Source organism: Chiloscyllium plagiosum, chromosome 2, assembly GCF_004010195.1.
Source record: "Chiloscyllium plagiosum isolate BGI_BamShark_2017 chromosome 2, ASM401019v2, whole genome shotgun sequence".
NCBI classification, from domain to species: domain Eukaryota; kingdom Metazoa; phylum Chordata; class Chondrichthyes; order Orectolobiformes; family Hemiscylliidae; genus Chiloscyllium; species Chiloscyllium plagiosum.
Genome location: NC_057711.1, coordinates 60,664,709 through 60,688,666, shown reverse-complemented (window position 1 = coordinate 60,688,666; position 23,958 = coordinate 60,664,709). Strand labels below are relative to the sequence as shown.

Sequence of the window (23,958 nt, the reverse complement as noted above, 5' to 3'; positions counted from 1 at the left end):
GCCCGTGGGAGTGGCAAAGTCAGAATCATTGGTGACCTTTAAGCGGCAATTGGATAGGTACATGGATGGGTGCTTAAGCTAGGACAAATGTTTGGCACAGCATCGTGGGCCGAAGAGCCTGTTCTGTGCTGTATTGTTCTATGTTCTATCTCCCCGAATATCCTGCCCCTTATGTATTCCCTCTGGATACTGACCCCTCCACCACAGAAATGTTCACTCCTGTTTAACCCTGTCTACGCCCCTTATAATTTTACACATCTTAATCATGTCTCCCCCCATCCTCAGTCTCCGCTGCTCCAAGGAAAATAACCTCAGTCTATCCAATTTCCGTTATAACAAAAATTCTCCAGCCTCTACATCTTCTCCAGGTATCACATTGCTCCTCTAATATGGATTCTGGAACTTCACACTATTTAGCTGTGGCCTAACCAAAGTCTTGTCTAGTTCCAACAGAATCTCCCTGCTTTTAAACTCTAAACCTCAGCTAATATGTCTTCCTAATCACTTGAGCTATCTATTCTACTATCATAAGTGATCGGCATACATGCACATAGATGTAGGCCATTTAGCCCTTGGAGACTGGCAGGACTACAGTAGTAGGGGATTCAATTATAAGGGGAAAAGCAGGAATTTCTGTGGCCTGAAATTCCAGGATGGCATGCTGCTTTCCTACTGCCAGGGTCAAGGATGTAACTGGATGGCTGCATGGCATTCTGAAGAGGAGGGAAAACAGCATGGCATATTGTTACCAATGACATAGATAGGAAAAGGGTCTTCAAAGCAGAATTTAGGGAGCTAGGAAGTAGATTAAAGAACATGATCCAAAAGATAGTCATCCTTGAATTACTTCCAGTGCCTTCTGCAAGTGAGAATAGGAGGTTAATCCAGATGAATGTATGGTCAGACAGATGGTGCAGAAAGGCAGGGCTTAAATTTCTGGGACTTCGGATCTGTTTTTCTGGATGGTTGGACCTGTACAAGGCAGATGGGTTGCACCTGAACTGGAATAGGACCAGCAATCTTATGGGTAGATTTGCCAGTGTTGTTGGGGAGGGTTTAAACTAACTTAGCAGCTGGGTGGGTTCCAGACAATGCTCAACAGGGGAACATGAATTGCCAAGACTAGAAGTAAAAACAAGTCAGCCAGGAAGACATTATAGACCACTTAAGGCATAAGGGGGTATGACAAAGTCAGATGATATTTACATTAATGCAAGAAATATGACAAACAAGGCAGACGAATTAAGGGCACAAATTAAAACATGGGCTATGATACCATTGCTGTCACTGAGACATGGTTAAGAGGGGGGCAGAATTGGTGGCTCAATATTCCAGATTACAGGGTCTACAGGTGAAACAGGGAAGTTGGCAAATGACAGGGAACTATCGCAACTTATAATCAGGATCAGTTACATCAATAAGGAGGCATGACATTTTAGAAGACCCCTCAAATGAAGCTATAAAGGTAGAACTTATAAATCAAAATGGAGCAATCACATTGCTGGAGACATACCACAGGTTACCTAACAGCATTGCTGGGGACATACCACAGGTTACCTAACAGTCAAAGAGAAACAGATTAGCAGATTTCAGGGAAGTGTAAAAACAGTACGGTAGTGATATGATGGGACTTCAATTTCTCCAACTTGAACTGTGGTAGTCATTATGTTAAAGGCTTCGAGGGAGCTCAATTCTTAAAATGCATCCAGGAATGCTTTTTTTAAGCCAGTACATAGAAGGCCATACAAGACAGGGGTGGTCCTGCACTTAATTTTAAGAAACAAAGCTGGGCAAGTATCAGTGGGAGAGCTGTTTTGCAGACAGTGATCCCAATAGATTCAAAACTGTTATGGAAAAGGAAATCAAAGCTCTCAACTGAGAGTTGGCTGATTTTAATAAGATCAGATATGATTTAGAGTCATAGAGATGCACAGCACTGAAACTGATTCTACGGTCCAACTCATCCATGCCAAACACATATCCTAAATTGAACTAGTCCCATTTAGCATTTTGCCCATATCCCTCACAAGTCTTTCCTATTCATATACCCAGCCAAATGCCTCTTAAATGTTATAATTGTATCAGCATCCACCACTTCCTCTGGTAGCTCATTCCATACATAGACCATTCCCTGCTTGCACAAGTTGCCCCTTAGGTCCTTTTTAAATCTTTTCCTTCTCAGCTTAAATCTGACCTCTGGTTTTGGACTCCACCACCCCAGGGAAAAGACCTTGTTTATTTACCCTATCCATGCCCCTCATGATTTTATAAACCTCTATAAGGTCATCCCTCAACCTCTGATGCTCCAGGGAAAATAACCCCAGTCTATTCAGTCTGTACCTATTGCTCAAAACCTCCAACCCTGGCAACTTCTTGTAAATCTTTTCTGAATCCTTTCTTAAACATATTCCTTGAGTAGGAAGACCAGAATTGCACACAGTATTCCAAAACTGGCCTAACCAATACACTGGACATTCACACCATGACCTCCCAACTCCTATACTCAATGCACTGCCAAATAAAGGCAAGCATAACAAACGCCTACTTCACTATTCTATTTACCTGTGACTCCAATTTCAAGGAACTATGAACATGCACTCAGAGGTCTTTTTGTTCAGCAACACTCCCCAGGACTTTACTATTAAATGTATAAGGCATGCCATGATTTGCCTTTCCAAAATACAGCACCTCACATTTATCTAAATTAAACTTCATCTGTCATTCCTCAGCCTATTGGCCCATCAGATCAAGATCCTGTTGTACTCTGAGGTAACCTTCTTTGTTGTCCTTTACGCCTCCAATTTTGGTGTCATCTGCAAAATTATTAACTATACCTTCTAAGTTCACATCCAAATCATTTATATAAATGACAAAAAGCTCTGGACCCAGCACCGATCCTTGTGGTCACAGACTTCCAGTCTGAAAAGCAATCCTCCACCACCCACCCTCTGTATCCTACCTTCTAGCCAGTTCTGTATCCAAACGGCTAGTTCTCCCTATATTCCATGTAATCTAACCTTGCTACCATGAGGAACCTAGTGGAATGCCTCACTGAGATCCATATAGATCATATCCACTAATCTGCATTCATCAATCCTCTTCGTTACTTCTTCAAAAAAACTCAAGTTAATGAGACACTATTTCCCATGCAAAAGCCATGTTGACTATCCCTAATCAGTACCTGCCCTTCCAAATACATGTAAATCCTGTCCCTCGGGATTCCCTCCAACAACTTGCCAATGTCAGGCTCACTGGTCTTTAGTTCCCTGGCTTTCCAGTACCACCTTTCCTAAATAGTGGCATCACGTTAGCCAACGTCCAGTCTTCCGGAACCTCACCTGTGGCTATCGATGATACAAAATCTCAGCAAGGGGCCTAGCAATCACTTCCCTAGATTCCCATAGAGTTCTAAGGTACACTTGATCAAGTCCTGGGTATTTATCCACCTTTATGCATTTTAGGACGTCTAGCATTTCCCCTTCTGTAATATGGACATTTTTCAAGAGTTGCTATTTATTTTCTCATGTTCTATATCCTACATATCCTTCTCCACAGTAAACACTGGTGCAAAATACTTGTTGAGTATCTCCCTCATGTCCTGCAGTTCCACACATAGGTGGCCTTGCAGATTTTCTACAGGCCCTATTCTCTCCCTTGTACATTTTTATAAGAGTAACTATCCCTTTGGATTCTCCTTAACCCTATTTGCCAAGGCTATCTCATGTCCCCCTTTTGCCCTCCTGATTTCCCTCTTAGGTCTATATTCCTACAGCCTTTATACTCTTCTAAGGATACACTCGATCTCTTCTGGCTATACCTGCCATATGCTTCCTTCTTTTTCTTGACCAAAACCTCAATATCTCTAGTCATCCAGCATTCCCTACACCTGCCAGCCTTGTCTTTCGTCCTAACAGGGACCTACTGTCTCTGGACTCTCAGCCACAGTGGGAGCAGAAAAACTGTCTCAGAACACTGGGATGCATTCAAGCAGGTCTAACAGCGTGTACAGGGCAAACATATTCCAATAAAGAAAAAGAGTGGAGCAATCAAATCCCACTCATCCAAGATATCAAAGGAGAAATAGTATTGGATTAAGAGAAAAAGGGAGGCTTATGGCAGATACCAAGGGCTTAAAACAACAAAAGGCCTGGAGAAGTATAGCATGTGCAGGAGGTAATTTAAAAGGGAGATTAGGAAAGCTAAAAGTAAATAAGAAAGGATACTGGCAGGTTATAAAAAAGAAAAATCCTAAATAATTTTACAGGTACATTAAGGGAAAAAGGAAAATGAGGCAAAAAGTAGGGCACATTAAGGATCACAATGGTAATTTGTACATGGAGCCAGAGGATGTGTGAAGGATTCTAAATGAATATTTTGGGTTACATACTCACTAGTGAGATTAAAGATATGGGTATAGAAATCATGAAGAGATCTGTGATGTGACAAAAGAAACTAACATGGACAGAGATGAGGTCTGATAGGCTTAAAAGTTGATAACGCTTCACAGCCAGATGAAATGTATCCTAGGTTGTTGAGTAAAACAAGGGAGTAAATAGCAGTGATGCTTGCAAAAATTTTCATTTTCTCAGGTTACAGGAGAGATGCCAGAGGACTGGAGGGCAATCAATGTGGCACTACTATTCAAAGGAAGCAAGGGATAAACCAGGAAACTACTGGTCAGTCTACCCTCAGTGGTAGAGAAACACGGAAGCAATTTTGAGGGGTAGAATTAATTTGCACTTGGAGAGGCAGAAATTAAATAAGAACTGGCAGCATGGGTTTTGTTAAGGGTAGGTCATGTCTAACCAACATGATTGAACGTTTCAAATTGGTGACCAGATGTGTAGATGAGGTAATTGCTTTTGATGTAGTCTACATGGACTTCAGCAAGACTTCTGATAAGATGTGCATGGGAGACTGATAGCAAACGTGAAAGCCCATGGGATCCAACTAGATTTGGCTAATTGGATTCACAAATGGTTGAGTAGTAGGAAGTGTAGGGTGATAGTTGAGGGGTGCTTTTCTGACTGGAAGTCTGTGCTCAGTGGGGTCACACAGAAGTCAGTGTTGGGACCATTGCTGTTTGTAATTTATCGGAGAGTTGATCAGTAAGACAATTTAAAATTTTGGAGTGGTAAATAATGAGGATTACTTTAGACTACAGGAAAAGACAGATGAGCTGGTCAGATGGGCTAAGCAATGGCAATTAGAATTCAATTCAGGTAAATGTGAAGTGAACAGGACAAACAAGATAAGGGAATACATGATGAATGGTTGAATCCTGGTAGGCACCAAAGATCATAGAGACCATGATGTGCATGTACACTGACTCCTTAAGGTATCAGGACAGATGGATAAAATGGTTAAGGTGGCACATTATAAACTATATGCCTCGACTAATAAAGGTAAATATAAAATGTTGGTTAGGCCATAGCTGGAATACTGCTGGCAATTCTGAAATCCACATTATAGGAGAGATGTGATAGCCCTTGAGAGGGTGCAAAGGAGATTTACCAGCATGGTGCCCGGGCTGGACAGTTTTAGTTGTGAAGAGAGATTGCACAGACTTTGTTGTTTTCCTTATAGCAGAAGCGATTGAGAGATGGCATGATTGAGATATATAAAATTAAGAGGGGTATAGATATGGTTGACAAGAAAGAATGTTTCCCCTTGATGAAGAAATAAATGACCAGGGGGCATAAATTTAAGGAAGGCGCTGAAGGTTTAGAGGGGATGTGAAGAAAAATCTTTTAGCCAGAGGTGCCTGCAAGGATGGTAGAGACAGAAACCCTCATAACATTTAATAAGTATTTAGATGTGCACTTGCAATGTCAAGGCATACAAGGCCATGGGACAAGTGCTAGTAAATGGAATCAGAATAGTTAATTGCTGTTTTGACTAGTGCAGGCATGATGGGCTGAAAGGCCATTGTTTCTGTTCTGTAGGTCTCTATGACTTGATGCTATCTCATCCTTGAATATGTTTAACAATCAACCTCGACAGACCTCTTCCAAACCTACAACCATTCCCTTCTAGAACGGCAAGGGTAACAGATATATAGGAACATCACTACCTGCTAGTTCCCTCTAAGCCACATACGATCCTGACGTGGACACATAATACCTTCAGTGTTGCAAAATCAAAATCATGGACTTCTGTCCCTATCAGTACTATGGGTGTATCTACATTAAGTGGCAACTTACTTCTAACTTCTCAAAGGCAATTAGCATGGACAATAAATGCTGGCCCAGCCAGTGTACCCCAATACTCTGAATGAATTATTTAAAAATCCAAACAATAGTTAACATTTCCACCTTATCTTTTCATAACCTTGAACATCTCTAACAAACGCTCAATCAATCTCTTTTACTCCAAGGAGAACACCCCCACCATTTCTAATCTAACCTTGTAACAAAAACATCCATCCCTAAAACCATTCTGGTACATGTCCTGTGAAACTTCACAAGGGCCTTTGCATCTTTCCTAAAATGTAGTAACCAAAGTTGGGCACAATATGATATTTGGGCCCTAACTAGAGTTTAATTTAGGTTGAACATAACTTCCCTGATCTTGTACTCTATTTATGAAGCCCAATATTTCATTTGCTTTGCCAACCGCTCTCCCAATATGTTCTGCCACCTTCAAAGATCAATACACATAATCTCCTAGGTCTCTGTGTTCCTGCACACCCATGAGCATCCAAGTAATTCAGAAATAGCATAAACAGCAGTACTCCTAACACTGACTTGGGAAGTGCCGGTGTCTACCGTACATCAGCTAGACAAAAAAAAAGAATCATTTGTCATGATGCCCTCCTTTCTAATTTATTTTTCAATTGCTCACTGGCTTTTCTATTCACGAAGCCATGGTTCCTGCCTTTTATGAGCTACTTTGTGAAATTTTTTCTTAAAATCCAAACAGATAGCATCCAGTGCATTCTTTGCATCAGCACTCTCTTTTATTTCTTCACAAAGACCAGGTGATTTAACTACTCTATGCATAGTCAGCCTTTTCACTACCTCCTCCTCCTCAATCTTCACATTGTTCCTTGATAAAATATTGGTGATAGTGGATGTACAGTACATCTTAATTAGTAAACAACAATGTAAAAAACTCACTAACCATTCTAGTCCTGACTTGCAGCTCTAAATATGCATCACATTCTTTTTCCTAATAGGACACCCTCTACCTTGTAGTATCCATTCGCTATTTACATGCATAGTAGATTTTTCATTGCCTTTTATTTTGACAACCATTTTATTCTCATGACATCTTTTTGGTAGTCTTAGATTCCTCTTTACCACCCCTCACAACCCGATCAACTTGGTTTCCACTTGAACTCATTTGCTTGCATCACAACCCCCCCCATCCCGGGAAGCAAGGGTCTGGGGCACATTGAAAATGGTAGAAAGACCCTGAATCCAGAGGACCTGCCCCATATCTGCAGAATCCTTTTGCGGGGCGGGGGGAGGGGGGTGCAAACAGGTGTAAGAGAGATGGGATTTGATGGATTCCAACCTTGGTCAGAAGGTGCAAGAATAATTCCATCACCTACAAGTCAATTAATTGAACATAGGCAATACGAAAACTTTCAGAAATACTCCATGAGACAAAATAAACTGTTATGCAGACAGATTTGGACTAATGAAGGAAAACCTGTGCAGATCTGTCAAGGGCAAATCTTGTTTAACGGATCTGCTCGAGTTTTCTGATAGGATAACTGGGAGGGCTGCAGAGGTTAATCCAGTTGATGGACTTACGAAACACTTCTGTCAAAAGTACCATGTAACAAGCTTGTCAGCAAAATTAGAGCCCATAGAACAAAAAGAACAATAACTGTAAGGATACAAAGTTGGCCGAGTCATCAGTGATAAAAAGGGGTAATGCTCCATTTTATGTCAGGTCAAGTGTTTATAGTCAGAATCTCCAGGGATTGGCATTGAAACTTAAGTTTCTTGATATGTATTAGTGACTTAGTCTTGGGTACATACCATAAGAACAAGAGTAAGCTAATCAGTCCATTGCGCTGCTCAACCAATCAATAGGATCATCCCTTATCAGCCATTCCCCATATCACTTTCCTGCATTTTCCTCATAACCCTTGATTTCGCTACACTCTCAGTCTTAAATATACAGAAGGACGTCGCTTCTCATTGCTCTCTGTGGCAAGGAATTCCAAATACTCAATTCTCTGAGAGAAGAAATTCCTCCTCACAACAGTCTTAAATTGGTGTCCCTTTAGTCTGAGACTTTGCCCTCTGGTCCTGGACCCTTCCATGAGTTGCCACATGAAACTCTCAGCATCAACCCTATCAAGTCCCTTAGAAATCCTTTATGTTTCAAGTAGATCACCTCTCATTCTCCTAAATTCCAGTGAGTTGAGTTCAACCTGTTTAGGCCTTTGTTCCTACCAGGATCATCCTAGTGAACCTCTGAACCATGTCCAATGAAATGGCAGCTTTCCTTAAATAAGAGGACCAAAACTGCTCACAGTACTCCAGATGTGGACACATCAGCACCTTGCACAGTCGGAGTGGAACTTCCCTACTTTTATATTGCAAACCCCTTGCAAACATTCCACTAGCCTTCCTGATGACTTGTTGCACTGTGTGTTAGCTATCTGTGCTTCATGCGTAAGTACCCCCCCCCCCCCCAAGTCCCTTTATGTTGCAGCTTTCTGTTACTTCTTTCCACTGAAATATTCTGATCATTTTCTTGTTCTCCCTTACAAAATAAACAGAGCAGAGATTTAAAAAAAAACTCCCAATGACATAAAACGTGAAAATATCCTAAACTGTAGGAGGAGAGATATGAAGTTAACAGCACTTAGGTAGACTGTTGGAAAGGGGTATAAGTGGCAGATGAAATTCAGTGCAGCTATGTGATGTGAGTCATTTTGGAATGATGAGGAAAGAATTATAAATAAACATACCACTCTTTAGACTTGCAACTCCCAAAGACTGAGCTGAGTGCAAGGTCAAGCGAACATCATTGTCTTGAATATATGCTGTTGTCGTCAGAGGATAAAAATTAGCTTGAAGGGGCAATTTGCTTAACGTCTGTCTTGGCTGGATCTGGAATCATAAGGTGAACTCAGTTAGTATTAAGTACTTTTTGAAAAAATCACTTCATACTTTAAATGAATAATTTATTAGAAATAAGTGCCTGAAGAGATTGTTTTGCAGAAAAAAATTCAAGGACAAAAGTTTGTAGCTATCATAGCAACAGTGAAAACTGTGCTCAAGTGAAAACTGAAATTTAGGGACTGAATGTTTACATCAGTGACAACTTTCTCAAAGTGAAAATTTAGTTCCTGTTCCAGCTGAAACAAAAATAAGGTTCTGATGATTCTTTAGAAACAAGAACAGTATATCCTTTATAGGAAGATAGTCTGCTGATTCTCCCAAATCAATAAGGGATACTTTCGCTTTGAATTTCCTTGTGATTTCTTCTGCTGTAAGTTTAATTGAGATTTGACACAAAATACAAATAGAAGCTAAGTTAAAATAGCAGTACAGGGTAGGAATTAAACTGAGCAATTTTAAAATTATTTCCAATGAGTTGATTAAGTGTGGGAGACAGAATGTGCAAATTAGTCTGATTGTAATGACTATCATTTCCTCTTCACTATATCTGTGTCCAGCTTAGAGCGGTCAATTACCTTCAGTTAACTTTAATTTGCTTCTCCATAATTTGTTGCAACAATTGGGAAAGTAGGAATAGGAACTGACAAGTTAAGATTTTGGAGTTAATCACTTAGAAAAAGACATCCATTAGGGATGAAGGATTGGACTACCCCAGCAAATTTGCCTTGATATGACATTTAAGTAACAGGTGTAATTGAAAAAGGAAAAAAAAACCTACAGAATGCGTGTATTGGGCACATACTTGATGCAAGATTTCTAATAAACTGGCATTTGCCTGTCACACTGCTCATTCTTTTTTGTAAACAGAGATGTTCTGCAACGGCCATTGATTTATAGTGTTAAGTTAAATTCCACATTTTGTAAATAGAAATCTAGAATTTTGGAGAGCAAGCTCTGAAACACTGAACATTATTCCATTCAACTTACAAATGTATATTTACCAATTATTATCTTAGAACTCAAGGATACAAATAAATTTGGCATCTAAGAACACTTTGAAGTTAGGTAACTGGTAATTTTGGAGAAGCTTGTAAAATTCATCTTTAGGGTGTAGGTTTGCTCGCTGATATCCAGATATTTCATTACCTGGCTAGGTAACATCATCAATGGCAACCTCCAAGTGAAGCGAAGCTGTTGTCTCCTGTTTTCTATTTATATCTTCCTCCTGGATGGGGTTCCTGGGGTTTGTGGTGATGTCACTTCCTGAGGGGTTGATAGATGGCATCTAGATCTAAATGTTTGTTTATGGCATTGTGGTTGGAGTGCCAGGCCTCTAGGAATTCTCTGGCATGTCTTTGCTTAGCCTGTCCCAGGATAGATGTGTTGTCCCAGTTGAAATGATGTTTTTTTTCATCCATGTGTAGGGCTACAAGGGAGAGAGGGTCGAGTCTTTTTGTGGCTAGCTGGTGTTAGTGTATCCTGGTGGCTAACTTTCTTCCTGTTTGTCCTACGTAGTGTTTGTGGCAGTCCTTGCATGGAATTTTGTAGATGACATTGGTTTTGTCCATGGGTTGTACTGGGTCTTTTAAGTTTGTTCATTTTTGTTTGAGAGTGTTGGTGGGTTTGTGTGCTACTAGGATTCCGAAGGGTCTTAGTAGTCTGGCTGTCATTCCTGAAACTTCTTTGATGTATGGTAAGGTGGTTAGGGTTTCTGGCTGTGTTTGGTCTGCTGGTTTTGGTTTGTTCTTGAGGAATCTGCGCACTGCATTTTTTGAGTATCCGTTCTTCTTGAATACGTTTTATAGGTGGTTCTCCTCTGTTTTCCGAAGTTCGTCTGTGCTGCAGTGTGTGGTGGCTTGTTGTAAAACAGGAATATGTCAAGGCCACTAATCAGCGTCCCACTTCATTACACATCTTTATCTGCTACAACTAGGGTATTAACTCTGCTTACATAAAAGGTAAATGAAAGTACAAACTAAGTTTAAAATCACACACCAGATTATAGTCCAACAGGTTTAATTAAACCTGTTGGACTATAACCTGGTGTTGTGTGATTTTTAACTTTGTACACCCCAGTCCAACACCGGCATCTCCAAATCATTTATATAAACAAGCAACTTTATATATACTCTTCCTGTTCCCACGTCTTCTTGACTCCCTTCCGCGTAACCAATCTAATTCAAATGTTGACAGCTATTACTTCACTGAAATTTTTGGGTCATAATATTTTGGGTTGAAAACCTATTAAAAGATCTTTATATTGTTATAGACCATACATATTACTGAAGATGTATGAAAATCCTGGTGCACCAACCTATGTGGGAATTGCCCGGACTTTAAATTTCCAGTTGACCTTTCCTCTGCTCTTGGAGATCCTGCGTCAATGTCACCAACTCTGAGCTAGATTCAGAAACTTGGGACAGTTCCAGTACACACCTGGATAGTTATCCAGAGAATGTTAAACAAATCAAACCAGAATGTACTCTATCTATTCCTTTAAGAAATTTCCAAATTTCTGTGAAACCACCTTTCATTATTCTAAATTCCAGAGAATACAGGGCAATCTCCTGAATCTCCCTCATAGGACAGTCCCACCAATCTAAGAATCAATCCAGTGTACCTCCATTGTACTTCCTTAGGCGAGGGGGCAGAATTGCACATAATAATAATCCAGGTGCAATTTCACAATTGTGCTATACAAGTGTGGCAGCACTTCTTCACTCCTATACTCAACGATGACTAACATATTCTTTGACTTCCAAAATGCTTGCTACATCTGTGTACTAGTTTTCAGTGATTTATGAACAAAGACATTCAGATCCTTTTAGACGTTACCACTTTCCAATCTCTCACTATTCAAGAAATACTCTGCGTCTTCATTCCTCCTACCAAAGTGGATAAACTTACACTTAGAGTCATAGAAGTTTACATTATGAAAACAGTTTACATTCAACTTGCCCACGCCACCTTTCCTAACAGCACTGTTATGTCCTTGAATCCCAAGGACTGCAACAGTTCAAGAGGTAGCTCTCCATGACCACTTTCTCCAGAGGATTATGGATAAACACATAAGCACTGTGATATCTGTGCCTCATGAACAAATCCTTGAATAATTTCAGCACATTCTTCTATGTTTTTTCCTTGAGTCGTTTATCTAGCTTCTCGTTAAATGGATCTAAAAGTAGATTCCTAAAGAACTTACCTTTGAATTTCATCATGGATGGCATCGTTGTGAAAGAGAATCATAATATAACCTGAATATACTCCAGAAAGTAGCAAACTAAACATTTTTGGCAAAAGTAGTGCACTCCTGGTGTGAGTAATTCTGAGTTTAGATTTTAGTTTAAAATTTAATTAATTAGGTATTCTTAGAAGCTTTTTGTAAAAACATATTTTGCTAAAGTTCACAAGGAACTGAGGTAATTATTTACTTGTTTGAAAAAAGCCATTTTGTACTAACAAGGTGCAAATTTGAAGGTCCTTTAATAATTATGGTTCATTACATAATTAGGAACCAGCAAGAAATATAAGATTGACCAATTAATTTACTCAATCACTTTTTAGTTGACAAAATGTTTAAAATAATTAAGTAGCTGTTTTAAGGCTGGTTATCTTTTTTAAAGCTTATAGGTTAAAAGTACAAATTTGCTTCTGTATAATTGTACTACTTTCGAAGAACATCAAGTCAGATAAAATTTGCATAGCTTAGCTTCATTCTTGCCTTAATATCTCAGTAGTGAAATTGGACAATGAACGGTGGTGAAAATTCAAATAGCAAAAGACACAACAGTGAAAATTGTTTATCTGAAAGGACAACATATTCACACACAAAAGCAAAGTACTGCAGATGCTGGAGGTCCAAAATAAAAACAAAGTTACAAAATGCTGAAGAAACTCAGCAGGTCTTGTTGCATGTATGGATAGTTAACATTTTGAGTCCAATATGACTTCTTTAGAATCAACTATCTCTTTCAAAGATCCAAATTAGACATAATGAGATGAACTTCTTGCTCCTGTGTCCTGGAAATCTCGGGCTCTGATTCTGACCCACTATATTCTCACTGCATGTTTTTCATATGTCTTGTCAACAATAGTTATCCCATTATTCAATGTAATGAAAATGTTCAAGTCAGTCACATTAAAACTATCACATTCACCATGCATCGATATTTCAGGCTGTTTATTCAATTGCATATTACTTTTAGCGTTGTCAACTTATTTGTAGTTCTATCAGCTTCTCTGAAACTGCTCATCAGATTTTCCAAATTTCGAAGTTAAGCATATATAGCCAACTGATTATAATATCAGTGTATAACATGTTTACTATGTGATGAAGAAAAAGAATGAGTTTGCTATTCCCTTATTATCACTGCTGCATGTGGGGGTATTGTTAAAATTCACAAAACTGTAACAATAATACTCATGACAAGCACCTATGCAGTAATCTATAATATTACAACCAGAAATCTCTTAACTGACATAGGTAATACACATACTCAATTCAATTAAATTATAACAAAAACTCCACCAGCATCCTAATTATAGGCAAAACGAGTGAATGCTGCGAACATTTAGATTACGACTGCCATGAGATTCCACCATATCAAAATACCATGACTGTCTTGAAAGTGAGCTATGAATGTTAAGTAACATTTAAGATTAACCATTACTGTTGCTTGTTTTTAAAGCTATTTGCATATATTTCAAATGGTGCAAGTACCTGGAAATCATTCAGATCAGTGTAGAATTGATTGTTGCTTTTGACATCTGTGGTCAGCCTCATGACAATTTCTTGATTTATTTCCCTCCTAATATCGACAATATTAGAGATTTCCAATGACAGCCCATCAACTCCTGTATCAGAGAAAAAAAGTGAATACACATATTTACAAAAACTATAGCAGTGATTTGACATTGTTGTTCTCCAGAGTTGCTCCACATCAAACACCAAATCATTTAGTAAATGACATCTTACATATAACATTGCTCTGTATTGCTTCAGATGTGAAAAATGTTACTTTTAACAATTAATAAGAAAACACACTGTTTGTTTTCACTTGTTGTGCACAATTTTTCCAAGTACTATAAACTTGCATACAAAGTAGGTTTCAGTTTCAAGATTGCCCAAGAACAAACTAACCAAATATGAAAGCTCTTTTAAGTTATAGTATCATACAAATACAAATTGAAGCCATTTTGGTCATCAGTTTTTTTGAACTGTTCTCTTAGCTCCACTCTCATATTCTTTCTTCACATTCCTGACCTTTATTTCCTCAATTACCTGTAATTTATACATACCATTTATAACATTATATATCATCTATAGTGTTTCTTCAACAGCATGTTCCAAACTTAGGACCTCAAACACATAGAAGAACAAGGGCCACAGGTAAATGTGGCTGCTGTGGTGGAAGTGAGTTTGGATTCCCGATGGCATCTGCATCCAATGCAAATTAAGGAGGCAGCGGAGGTGAATTTGGGCTCAGCATGAGTACCAGCAGTGGCTGCATTGCCGAGTGGACCCAAAGCTGGCTCATGGCAGCAGTGGAGTTGAGTTTGGGCCAGTGAGATACCCAGCAACAATGGTGGGATTTGCACTGACAAGACCCAGCGAGGACGCATAGTAGTGAGGGTGTCTATGAAACCGTGATGGTGCTGAAGAGTAGCGACTTTCATTCCAGCAGCAGTGGTGCAGCAAAGGAGACACATGCCTGGCCACTCGGCCCATGGTCCATGACAGAGCATTTACCAAGGAGGACTGTAAAGTTGGACACTTTTCCTTCATTGCTACATTTTTCTACCATTATATTCTATGTTTTGGTTTATTTTTCTATGTTTTAAGATGGTGAAGGAGAGTGGTGATACTATAATGCACTTTTCACTGTATCTTTGTAGCAAGATACATGTGACTGTAAATAAATAAAAAACAAGAACACCACCATTGCCAAGCTTGCTGCCATAAGTTACAAATCATCCAGACTTGGAATATATCATTATTTTTTCATTGTTGCTAGGTGAAAACATTGTAACTAAAAGCACTTTAAGTGTACCTACATCAAGAAGGTTGCTCACAATCATCTTCTCAATGGCAATTAGTGATGGACAATACGTGCTGGCCTTGACTATGATGTCCACATCCCATAAATGAATAATTCTTTGGTGATTAAAGCTATTTGGATGTATTATTTTGATTGCAGTTACAACAGTGGAGCTATCTTATTGACAGATGTATACACAGCCATGGATGTGATGAGATATAAAACAATATACAGCAGAATGTTTGGATATCTAATTTTTGTTTACTGTTAAATCTTATCCCTCTGCCTTTTTTTCCTGGATAACTGAAGTGACCTGTACCTACTAGGAACAAAGGAACAGGGGTCGACCATTCAGTTCCTCAAGCTTGTTAGATTAATTCCCTATAATGTGGAAACAGGCCCTTCAGCCCAACAAGTCCACACTGACCCTCAGGAGAGTAACCCAACCCTCTATGACTAATGCACCTAACAACCATGGACAATTTAGCATGACCAATTCACCTGACCTGCACATCTTTGGAATGTGGGAGGAAACCGGAGTACACAGAGGAAGCCCATGCAGACACGGGGAGAATGTGCACACAGACAGTCGCCCAAGGCTGGAATCGAACCTGGGACCCTGGCGCTGTGAGGCAGCACTGCTAACCACTGAACCACCATGCCGCCCTGATCTGCCATTCAATGAGATCGTGACTGCTTTGTGATCTAAATCTAGATACTTGTCTTTGGCCCATTTCAATTAATCAAACTTTAATTTAAAATTAACAACTGATCCAGCATCCACTGCATTTTTGGGGGAGAGAGTTCCAAACACCAATACCCTTGTGTTTGCAAAGTACTATCGATACTGGAGACCCGTAATAAAAACAGTGTTGGAGAAATTCAACAGGCTCAACAGAATCTGTGAAGTGAGGAATAGAGTTAATCTTTCGAGTCCAATAATGTTTCTTCGGAAAACAGAATTCAGGCAATCAAGAGAAAGAAAACAATGAAGGCCAAAAGGAAGACAATATTAAAAGAAATTTCAAAGCAATCTCAAACATATTTCCAATATAAAGACAAAAATAGAAACGATTGGACATCAAAGTTATTTATAAAATTTGTTCTTGTGATGTAAGTGATAGGTGACATTTTCTATCATCTCTAGTTCCACAATCTTGTGGTAAGTTTTGCTTAAGATGATCACTGCTTGGCACTACATTTCATTAATGTAACCCAGTTTAAATGTATCTCCATGATATCGGATGCCTTTTAGTCAATTTTCTAATGCTCTTCAAACTTATAATTTCATACAACAAATGTTATAACAGCCTCAACTTATACTCTGCACTGGAATGGCTCCTGGATTGAATCTCTGACCATATCGGACACTGAAACTAGATATTTGGATGAACAAGTCTAATTATATCTTACCAACTATTTACTACCACTACATCTCAATTGTACCTATGTACAATGAGATCGCAAGCAGTCAAATTCAGATGACATGAAACTCCGGTTATGATATTTTCAACTATTCATATTGGCAGAACAGAAATAAAATGACGTCTTCAATAAGCCAAAAATGCTTTACATTAGCTATACCTCTGAAAATCTCACATGAGCAAGTTGCCCAATCACAGCAGAGCTAAGTGGCATAAAGGTGCCAAGCCACTGCTGGGTAAGCCATCAATTGTGAGCATCCTTATGAAAGGATGTACAAAGTCACTATATGAGAAAGTTAAGTGTGGTCAAACAGAGAGAGGGCGAAGTGGATTCAAAATCATGACATGAAGCTAAAGGTGGACATTGCAAAGGAATGGGGGATTCACCATCAAGTCTGTCAACTATTCTGAAACACAAGGTGAACATAGAGTAATAGAGATGTGCAGCATGGAAACTGACCCTTCGATTCAACTTGACCATGCTGACCAGATATCCCAATCTAATCTAGTCCCACCTGCCAGCACCTGCCCCATATCCCTCCAAACCCTTCTTATTCACATGACAATCCAGATGCCTTTTAAATGTTGCAATTATACAAGTCTCCACCACTTCCTCTGGCAGTTCAACCCATACACATTCCACTCTCTGCATGAAAAGGTTGCCCTTAGATCCCTTTTATATCTTAACCCTCTCACCCTAAACCTATGCCCTCTAGTTCTGGACTCCCCCACCCCAGGGAAAAGACTTTGTCTAATTATGCAATGCATGCCCATCATGATTTTATAAACCTCTGGAAGGTCAGCCCTCATCCTCTGACGCTCCAGGGAAAACAGTCGTAGCCTATTTAATCTCTCCCTATAGCTCTAACCTTCCAACCCTGGCAACATCTTTTAAGTCTTTTCTGAACCCTTTCAAGTTTCACAACATCTTTCCAACAGGAAGGAGACCAGAATTGCACGCAATATTCCAACTGTGGCTTAACCAATGTCCGGTACAACTCAACATGACCTCCCAACTCCTGTACTCAATACGCTGACCAATAAAGGAAAGCGTACTAAACGCTTTCTTCACTATCCTAAGGACCTGCGACTCCAAGGTCTCTGTGTTCAGCAACACTCCCTAGGACCTTACCATTAAGTGTATAAGTACTGCTAAGATTTGCTTTCCCAAACTGCAGCACCTCACATTTACCTAAATTAAACTCCATCTGCCACTTCTCAGCCCATTGACCCATCTGATCACGATCCCGATCCCGTTGTAATCTGAGATACCCTTCTTCACTGTCCACGTGGTGTCATCTGTAAACTTACCAACTATATCTCTTATGCTCACATCCAAATCATTTCTATAAATATGATGAAAAGTAGTGGACCCAGCACCGATCCTTGTGGCACTCCACTGGTCACAGACCTTCAGCCTGAAAAATAACCCTCCATCACCACCTTCTGTCTTCTACCTTTGAGCCAGTTCTGTATCCAAATGGCTGGTTCTCTCTGTATTTCACGAGATCTAACTTTGCTAACCAGTCTCCCATGGGGAACCTTGTCGAATGCTTTACTGAAGTCCATATAGATCACACCTACTGCTCTGCCCTCATTAATCCTCTCTGTTACTTCCTCAAAAAACTCCATCAAATTTGTGAGACATGATTTCCCACACACAAAGCCATGTTGACTATCCTTAATCAGTCCTTGCCTTTCCAAATACATATATATCCTGTCCCTCAGGATTCCTTCCAACTACTTGCCCACCACTGACATCAGGCTCACTGGTCTATAGTTTCCTGGCTTGACCTTACCACCTTTCTTAAACCAAGTTAGCCAACCTCCAGTCTTCTGACACCTCACCTGTGACTATCGATGATACACGTATCTCAGCAAGAGGCCTACCAATCACTTCCCTAGCTTCTCATATAGTTTTGGGGTACACCTAATCAGGTCCTGGGGATTTATCCACTTTTATGCGTTTCAAGACATCCAGCACTTCCTCCTCTGTAATTTGGACATTTTTCAAGATGTCACCATCTATTTCCCTACATCTTCCATGTACTTTTCCACAGTAAACACTGATGTAAAATACTCTTTTGGTATCTCCCCCATCTCTAGTGGCTCCACACAAAGGCCGCCATGCTGATCTTTGAGGGGCCTTTTTCTCTCCCTAGTTGCCCTTTTTCCTTAACGTATTTGTAAAGACCCTTTGGATTCTCCTTTACTCTATTTGCCAAAGCTATCTCATGTCTCATTTTTGCCCTCCTGATTTCCCTCTTAAGTATACTCCTACTGTCTTTACACTCTTCTAAGGATTCATTCGATCTATCCTGTCTATACCTGACATATGCTTCCTTCTTTTCCTTAATAAAACCCTCAATTTCTTTAGTCATCCAGCATTCCCTACACCAACCAGCCTTTCCTTTTACCTAACAGGAATATGCTTTCTCTGGACTTTTGTTATCTCATTTCTGAAGGTTTCCCATTTTCCAGCCGTCCCTTTACCTGCGAACATCTGCCCCCAATCAGCTTTTGAAAGTTCTTGCCTGATACCATTAAAATTGGCTTTTCTCCAATTTAGAACTTCAACTTTTAGATCTGGTCTATCCTTTTTCATAACTATTTTAGAACTAATACAATCATGGTCACTGGCCCGAAAACGTCCCCCCACTGACACCTCAGTCACCTGTCCTGCCTTATTTCCCAAGAGTAGGTCAAGTTTTGCACCTTCTCTAGTAGGTACATCCACATACTGAATCAGAAAATTTTCTTGTACACACTTAACAAATTCCTCTCTATCTAAACCCTTAATACTATGCCATTCCCAGTCTATGTTTGAAAAGTTAAAATTCCCTACGATAACCACCCTATTATTCTTACAGATAACTGAGATCTCCTTACAAATTTATTTTTCAATTTCCCTCTGACTATTAGGGGTCTATAATACAATCCCAATGAGGTGATCATTCCTTTCTTATTTCTCAGTTCCACTCAAATAACTTCCCTAGATGAATTTCTGGGAATATCCTCTCTCAGTATAGCTGTAATGCTATCCCTTATCAAAAACACCACTCACCCTCCTCTCTGACCTTTCTACCCTTCCTGTAGCATTTTCTTCAAACAATTTAACAAGCCAGTCTCTGAGGTGCAATTAGTTAGTACGTTTGACTGTTTACCGAGTGATTAGTGGTTTGAGACCACCCAGGGACGGAACTTCGAAAAATGAGACATCAGAATGGTGCAATGCCTCACTCGTGCCAGGATCAAGGAAATATTGGAGTTGGTACAGAATGTTCTCAAAGGTGAGATGGTCCAGCAGGAGTTTGTTATACAAATTGGAACTAACGACATAGGAAGAGAAAAGGTCAAGATTCTGAGGAGAGGATATAGGAAATTAGGCAGGAATTTAAAAAGGAGGTCCTTTGAGGGTAGTAATATCTGAACTAGCATGAGCTAGCGAGAGTAGGAATAGGAGGATAGAGCAGATGAATGAGTGGCTGAAGAGTTGTTGCAGGGGAGAAGAATTCACATTTTTGGATCATTGTAAGGTGGGTGGTGGGACCCAGGGAGATAGTGAGAAAAGAGATCTGTCTGAGACTGGTCCAGTTGGGAAAAGGAGTGTCTCAAACAGTCAGAGCAAACAGGAACAAAGCAGAGAATGAGCTAGGACTGATAAACTGCATCTACTTCAATGCAAGAAGCCCAACAGGTAAGGCAGATGAACTCAGGGCATGGTTGGGAAAATGGGACTGGGATACCATAGTGAGTACAGAGACTGCGCTCAGGAATGGGCAGGACTGGCAGCTGAATGTTCTAGGGTATAGATGCTATGGGAAGGATAGAAGGGGGGATGGAGTGGCGTTTTTGATTAGGGACTAACATTAAGAGTGTACTTAGGGAGGATATCCCTGGGAATACATCCAAGGAAGTTATCTGGTAGAGCTGAGAAATAAGAAAGGATGATCACCTCATTAGGATTATACTATAGACCCATCCAATAGCCAGAGAGAAATTGAGAAACAAATTTGTAAGGAAATCGCAGTGATCTGTAAGAATAATGGGGTAGGTATGCTACGGGATTTTAATTTTCCAAACATAGACTGGGACTGCCATTGTGTTAAAGGCTTGGATGGAGAGAAATTTGTCATATGTGCAAAACTTTCTGAATCAGTATGTGGATGTACCTACTAGAGGTGCAAAATGTGATCTACCCTTGGGAAACAAGAGGTGTCAGTGGGGGAGCACTTTGGGACCAGGGACCATAACTCTATTAGATTTAAAATAGTGATGGAAAAGGATAGACCAGATCTAAAAGTTAAAGTTCTAAATTGGAGGAAGGCTAATTTTGATTGTATGAGGCAAAAACTTTCAAAAGTTGAATGGGGGCGGATGTTGAGAGTGTGCTGCTGGAAAAGCACAGCAGGTCAGGCAGCATTCGAGGAGCAGGAAAATTGACGTTTCGGGCCGGAGCCCTTCCTGATGAAGGGCTCCAGCTCAAAACATCGATTTTCATGTTCTTCGGATGCTGCCTGATCCACTTGCTTTTCCAACAACACACTCTCGACTCTGATCTCCAACATCTGCAGAGCTCACTTTCTCCTTTGGGCGGATGTTTGCAGGTAAAGGGACTTTTGTCAGGTGGGAAGCCTTCAAAATCGAGATAATAAGAGTCCAGAGACAGTATGTTCTTGTTAGGGTGAAGGGCAAGGCTGGTAGGTGTTGGGAATGATGGATGACTAGAGAAATTAAGGTTTTGGTCAAGAAAAAGGAGGAAGCATCTGGTATGATACAGACAACAGAGATCAAGTGAATCTCTACAACAGTTGAAAGGCAGTAAGAGTATACTTAAGAGGGAAATCAAGAGGGCAAAAAAGGGTCATGAAATAGCTTTGCAAGTATGATTAAGGAGAATCCAAAGGGATTCAACAAATACATGAAGAACAAAAGAGTAATAAGGGAGAGAATAGGGCCCCTTAAAGAGTTAGCAAGGCCACTTAAGTGTGGAACCACCAGAAATGGGGGAGTAGTTTGCATCAGTGTTTACTGTGGAGAAGGATATGGAAGATAGAGAACATGGAGAAATAAATAGCAACATCTTGAAAAATGTACATATTATAGAGGATGATATGCTTGTGTGATTCAAGGAAGACTGAGCCGAATTATCCCCATCTCCAGTTCAATTCTACAACTAAGGGAGAGTTGCAGGAGTTAACTTGCAGTGATGGATGGCTGTGTTGACTCAAAATCAGGTGTGGCACTGTTTGCACAGCAAGTGGTGAGGATACAGCAGCAATGACAAAAGGCTCACTCCAAAATGGTCTCACCCACATCCTGAACAATTATGCACCAAGAAACAGCTTTAACATAGATTAAACAAGTCATTTTTTTCAACTGTCTTCTGTTAAACTGCTCTTTGGATACGTCCAGCCTTGTGGAAGACTGTTTAAAAATTACAGATCACCTTTCCAGGACAGAGATGAGGAAATATTTTTTCTTTGAGAAGGTTGCACAATATAGGTAGTTCTCATATAAAGCGTGTTTTAGCAGCACAATTTAGCTATAATGCTGCTGAAGAAATTTTGAGGATGTTTACCTCTGTTCGCAATTCCAGTGGTGATTATTTTGCATGCTTCATTTTCCGTATGTGCTGAAGTCTCTGCACACGCCGATGTCAGCACCAAAGTCTCTGTGCTGTTCTGCGATGTCAGCTTTCACCAGAGCATGTGAGGTGTATAGTACAATACATTGAGCAGCTTCATCTCAAAAATTAAACTAATGTATGCTCATTGCTCTCCCTCTGAGAGAAAGATATTCTTATATTAGCCCTGTATAATTCCTGCAGGACTGCATTACTCTTATACACACCATTTGCCTTTCTAAGTTGTTCTTGTATCTGCATATCTCAAGATCATGCCCCTCCATTTTTGCAAAAATTAGGATTGTCACATGAATGTTAGCAAAAAGCGTCCTGGTCAATGCAAAAGAAAGGATGGAAGAGGAGCTAGATGTTACAAAGTATTTTGAGCATAAGGAGAGAACGTATGATATAGCTTGCTTAATAGGAATGAGGGAGCCTACCTTTTGCCCCATTAAAGACAACAGTGAAAAGACTGAAGCAAGTTGTATTCCTGAAACAAGTCTGACTGCCAGCAAATCTGAGAGGTTATGGCCAAAGGAACTTGAGGAGATGGAGAGGCTCTAAGTGTCTGGATAGAAGATAAAACAAAAAAGCGATCTGGGACAACCTTTCTCACCATAAAGGAGAAAGCTTTATCCATTTATGAAAATTTAAAGAAAATTCTCAAAATCCTGCAGACCCACCTATCTCTCGTGCAAGCAGTGGGTGGTTTGCTGGTTTTAAGAACCACTATGATTGCCATAATGTAAAATTGGTGAATCTGCCTATTCAGGCGAGGAGCATGTGCTGGCATTTCCTCCCACAGTAAAAAAAAATGAAGAAGGCTACACCTTAGAGCAAATCTTCAGTTTGGATGAGACAGGTTTATACTGGAAGAGAATGTCAGCAAGAACTTACATTTCTAAGAATGAAGCACATGCTCCAGGCTTTAAGTGGCAAAGGATTGTATGACCGGGCTGCTGGGTTCCAATGCCAATGGCTATTTAAAACTTAAGCCTGTGGTGATGTACCACTCTGCCAACCTACAAGCCCTGAAGGATTACTTTAAGTCTACTCTAGATGTTTACTTCAGGTCAAGCAAAAAAGGTTGGATGACAGGGCAATTTTTTTCTGATCTTATTGATGATGTTTTGGAAGATGTTTTTAGACGGTAGTGCAGGCAAAAAAAGTCCTGCTACCATTGGTGAGCTTTCTGAAAACATCAAAGTGGTATTTCTACCTCTAAACACAGGATTGACCAGGATTCAGTATCAGCTTTTAAAGCTTATTATTTAAGATGCACATTCAAGAGGCTGATTGCAGCTACTGACAGGGATAATAAGCAGTGTTCTTTAATTTTGGAAGAGCTTTATCATCAAGAATGCTATTGACATTATTGTGGAGATCTGGGGTGATGTCAGTAAGGACTGCCTGCTTGCAGCTTGGCAGCAGCTTTTTTTCAAGATTCTAAAAGATGTGAACTGTCAGAGGAGCTCTGAAAAGGCAAAGAGTTGGAAAAACTCAAATGGCCTCCTTCTTCAAAGACTGCAATTTCCTCTCCGATGTGGTCAATGACGCTCTCCACTGCATCTCCACCACTTCCCGCAACTCTGCCCTTGAACCCCTCCCCTCCAATCGCCACCAGGACAGAACCCCACTGGTCCCCACCTTCCACCCCACCAACCTCTGGATACATTGTATCCGCCTCCGTCATTTCGGCCACCTCCAGACAGACCCCACCACCAGGGATATATTTCTCTCTCCACCCCTATCAGCATTCAGGAGAGACCACTCCCTCTGCGACT

General features: G+C 40.1%; 1 protein-coding gene across 2 annotated transcripts in view; it reads right to left on the bottom strand.

Annotated features, from left to right (window-relative positions):
* man2a1 (mannosidase, alpha, class 2A, member 1) overlaps window positions 1-23,958 on the bottom strand; it is a 245,178-nt gene that overhangs the window by 43,371 nt on the left and 177,849 nt on the right. For both annotated transcript variants that reach the window (XM_043710431.1, XM_043710422.1), the window contains exons 17-18: window positions 13,807-13,940; window positions 8,933-9,074 (exon numbers count right to left, since the gene is read on the bottom strand). In XM_043710431.1, the coding sequence (XP_043566366.1) occupies window positions 8,933-9,074; window positions 13,807-13,940 (276 nt within the window). The remainder of the gene's footprint in view (window positions 1-8,932; window positions 9,075-13,806; window positions 13,941-23,958) is intronic.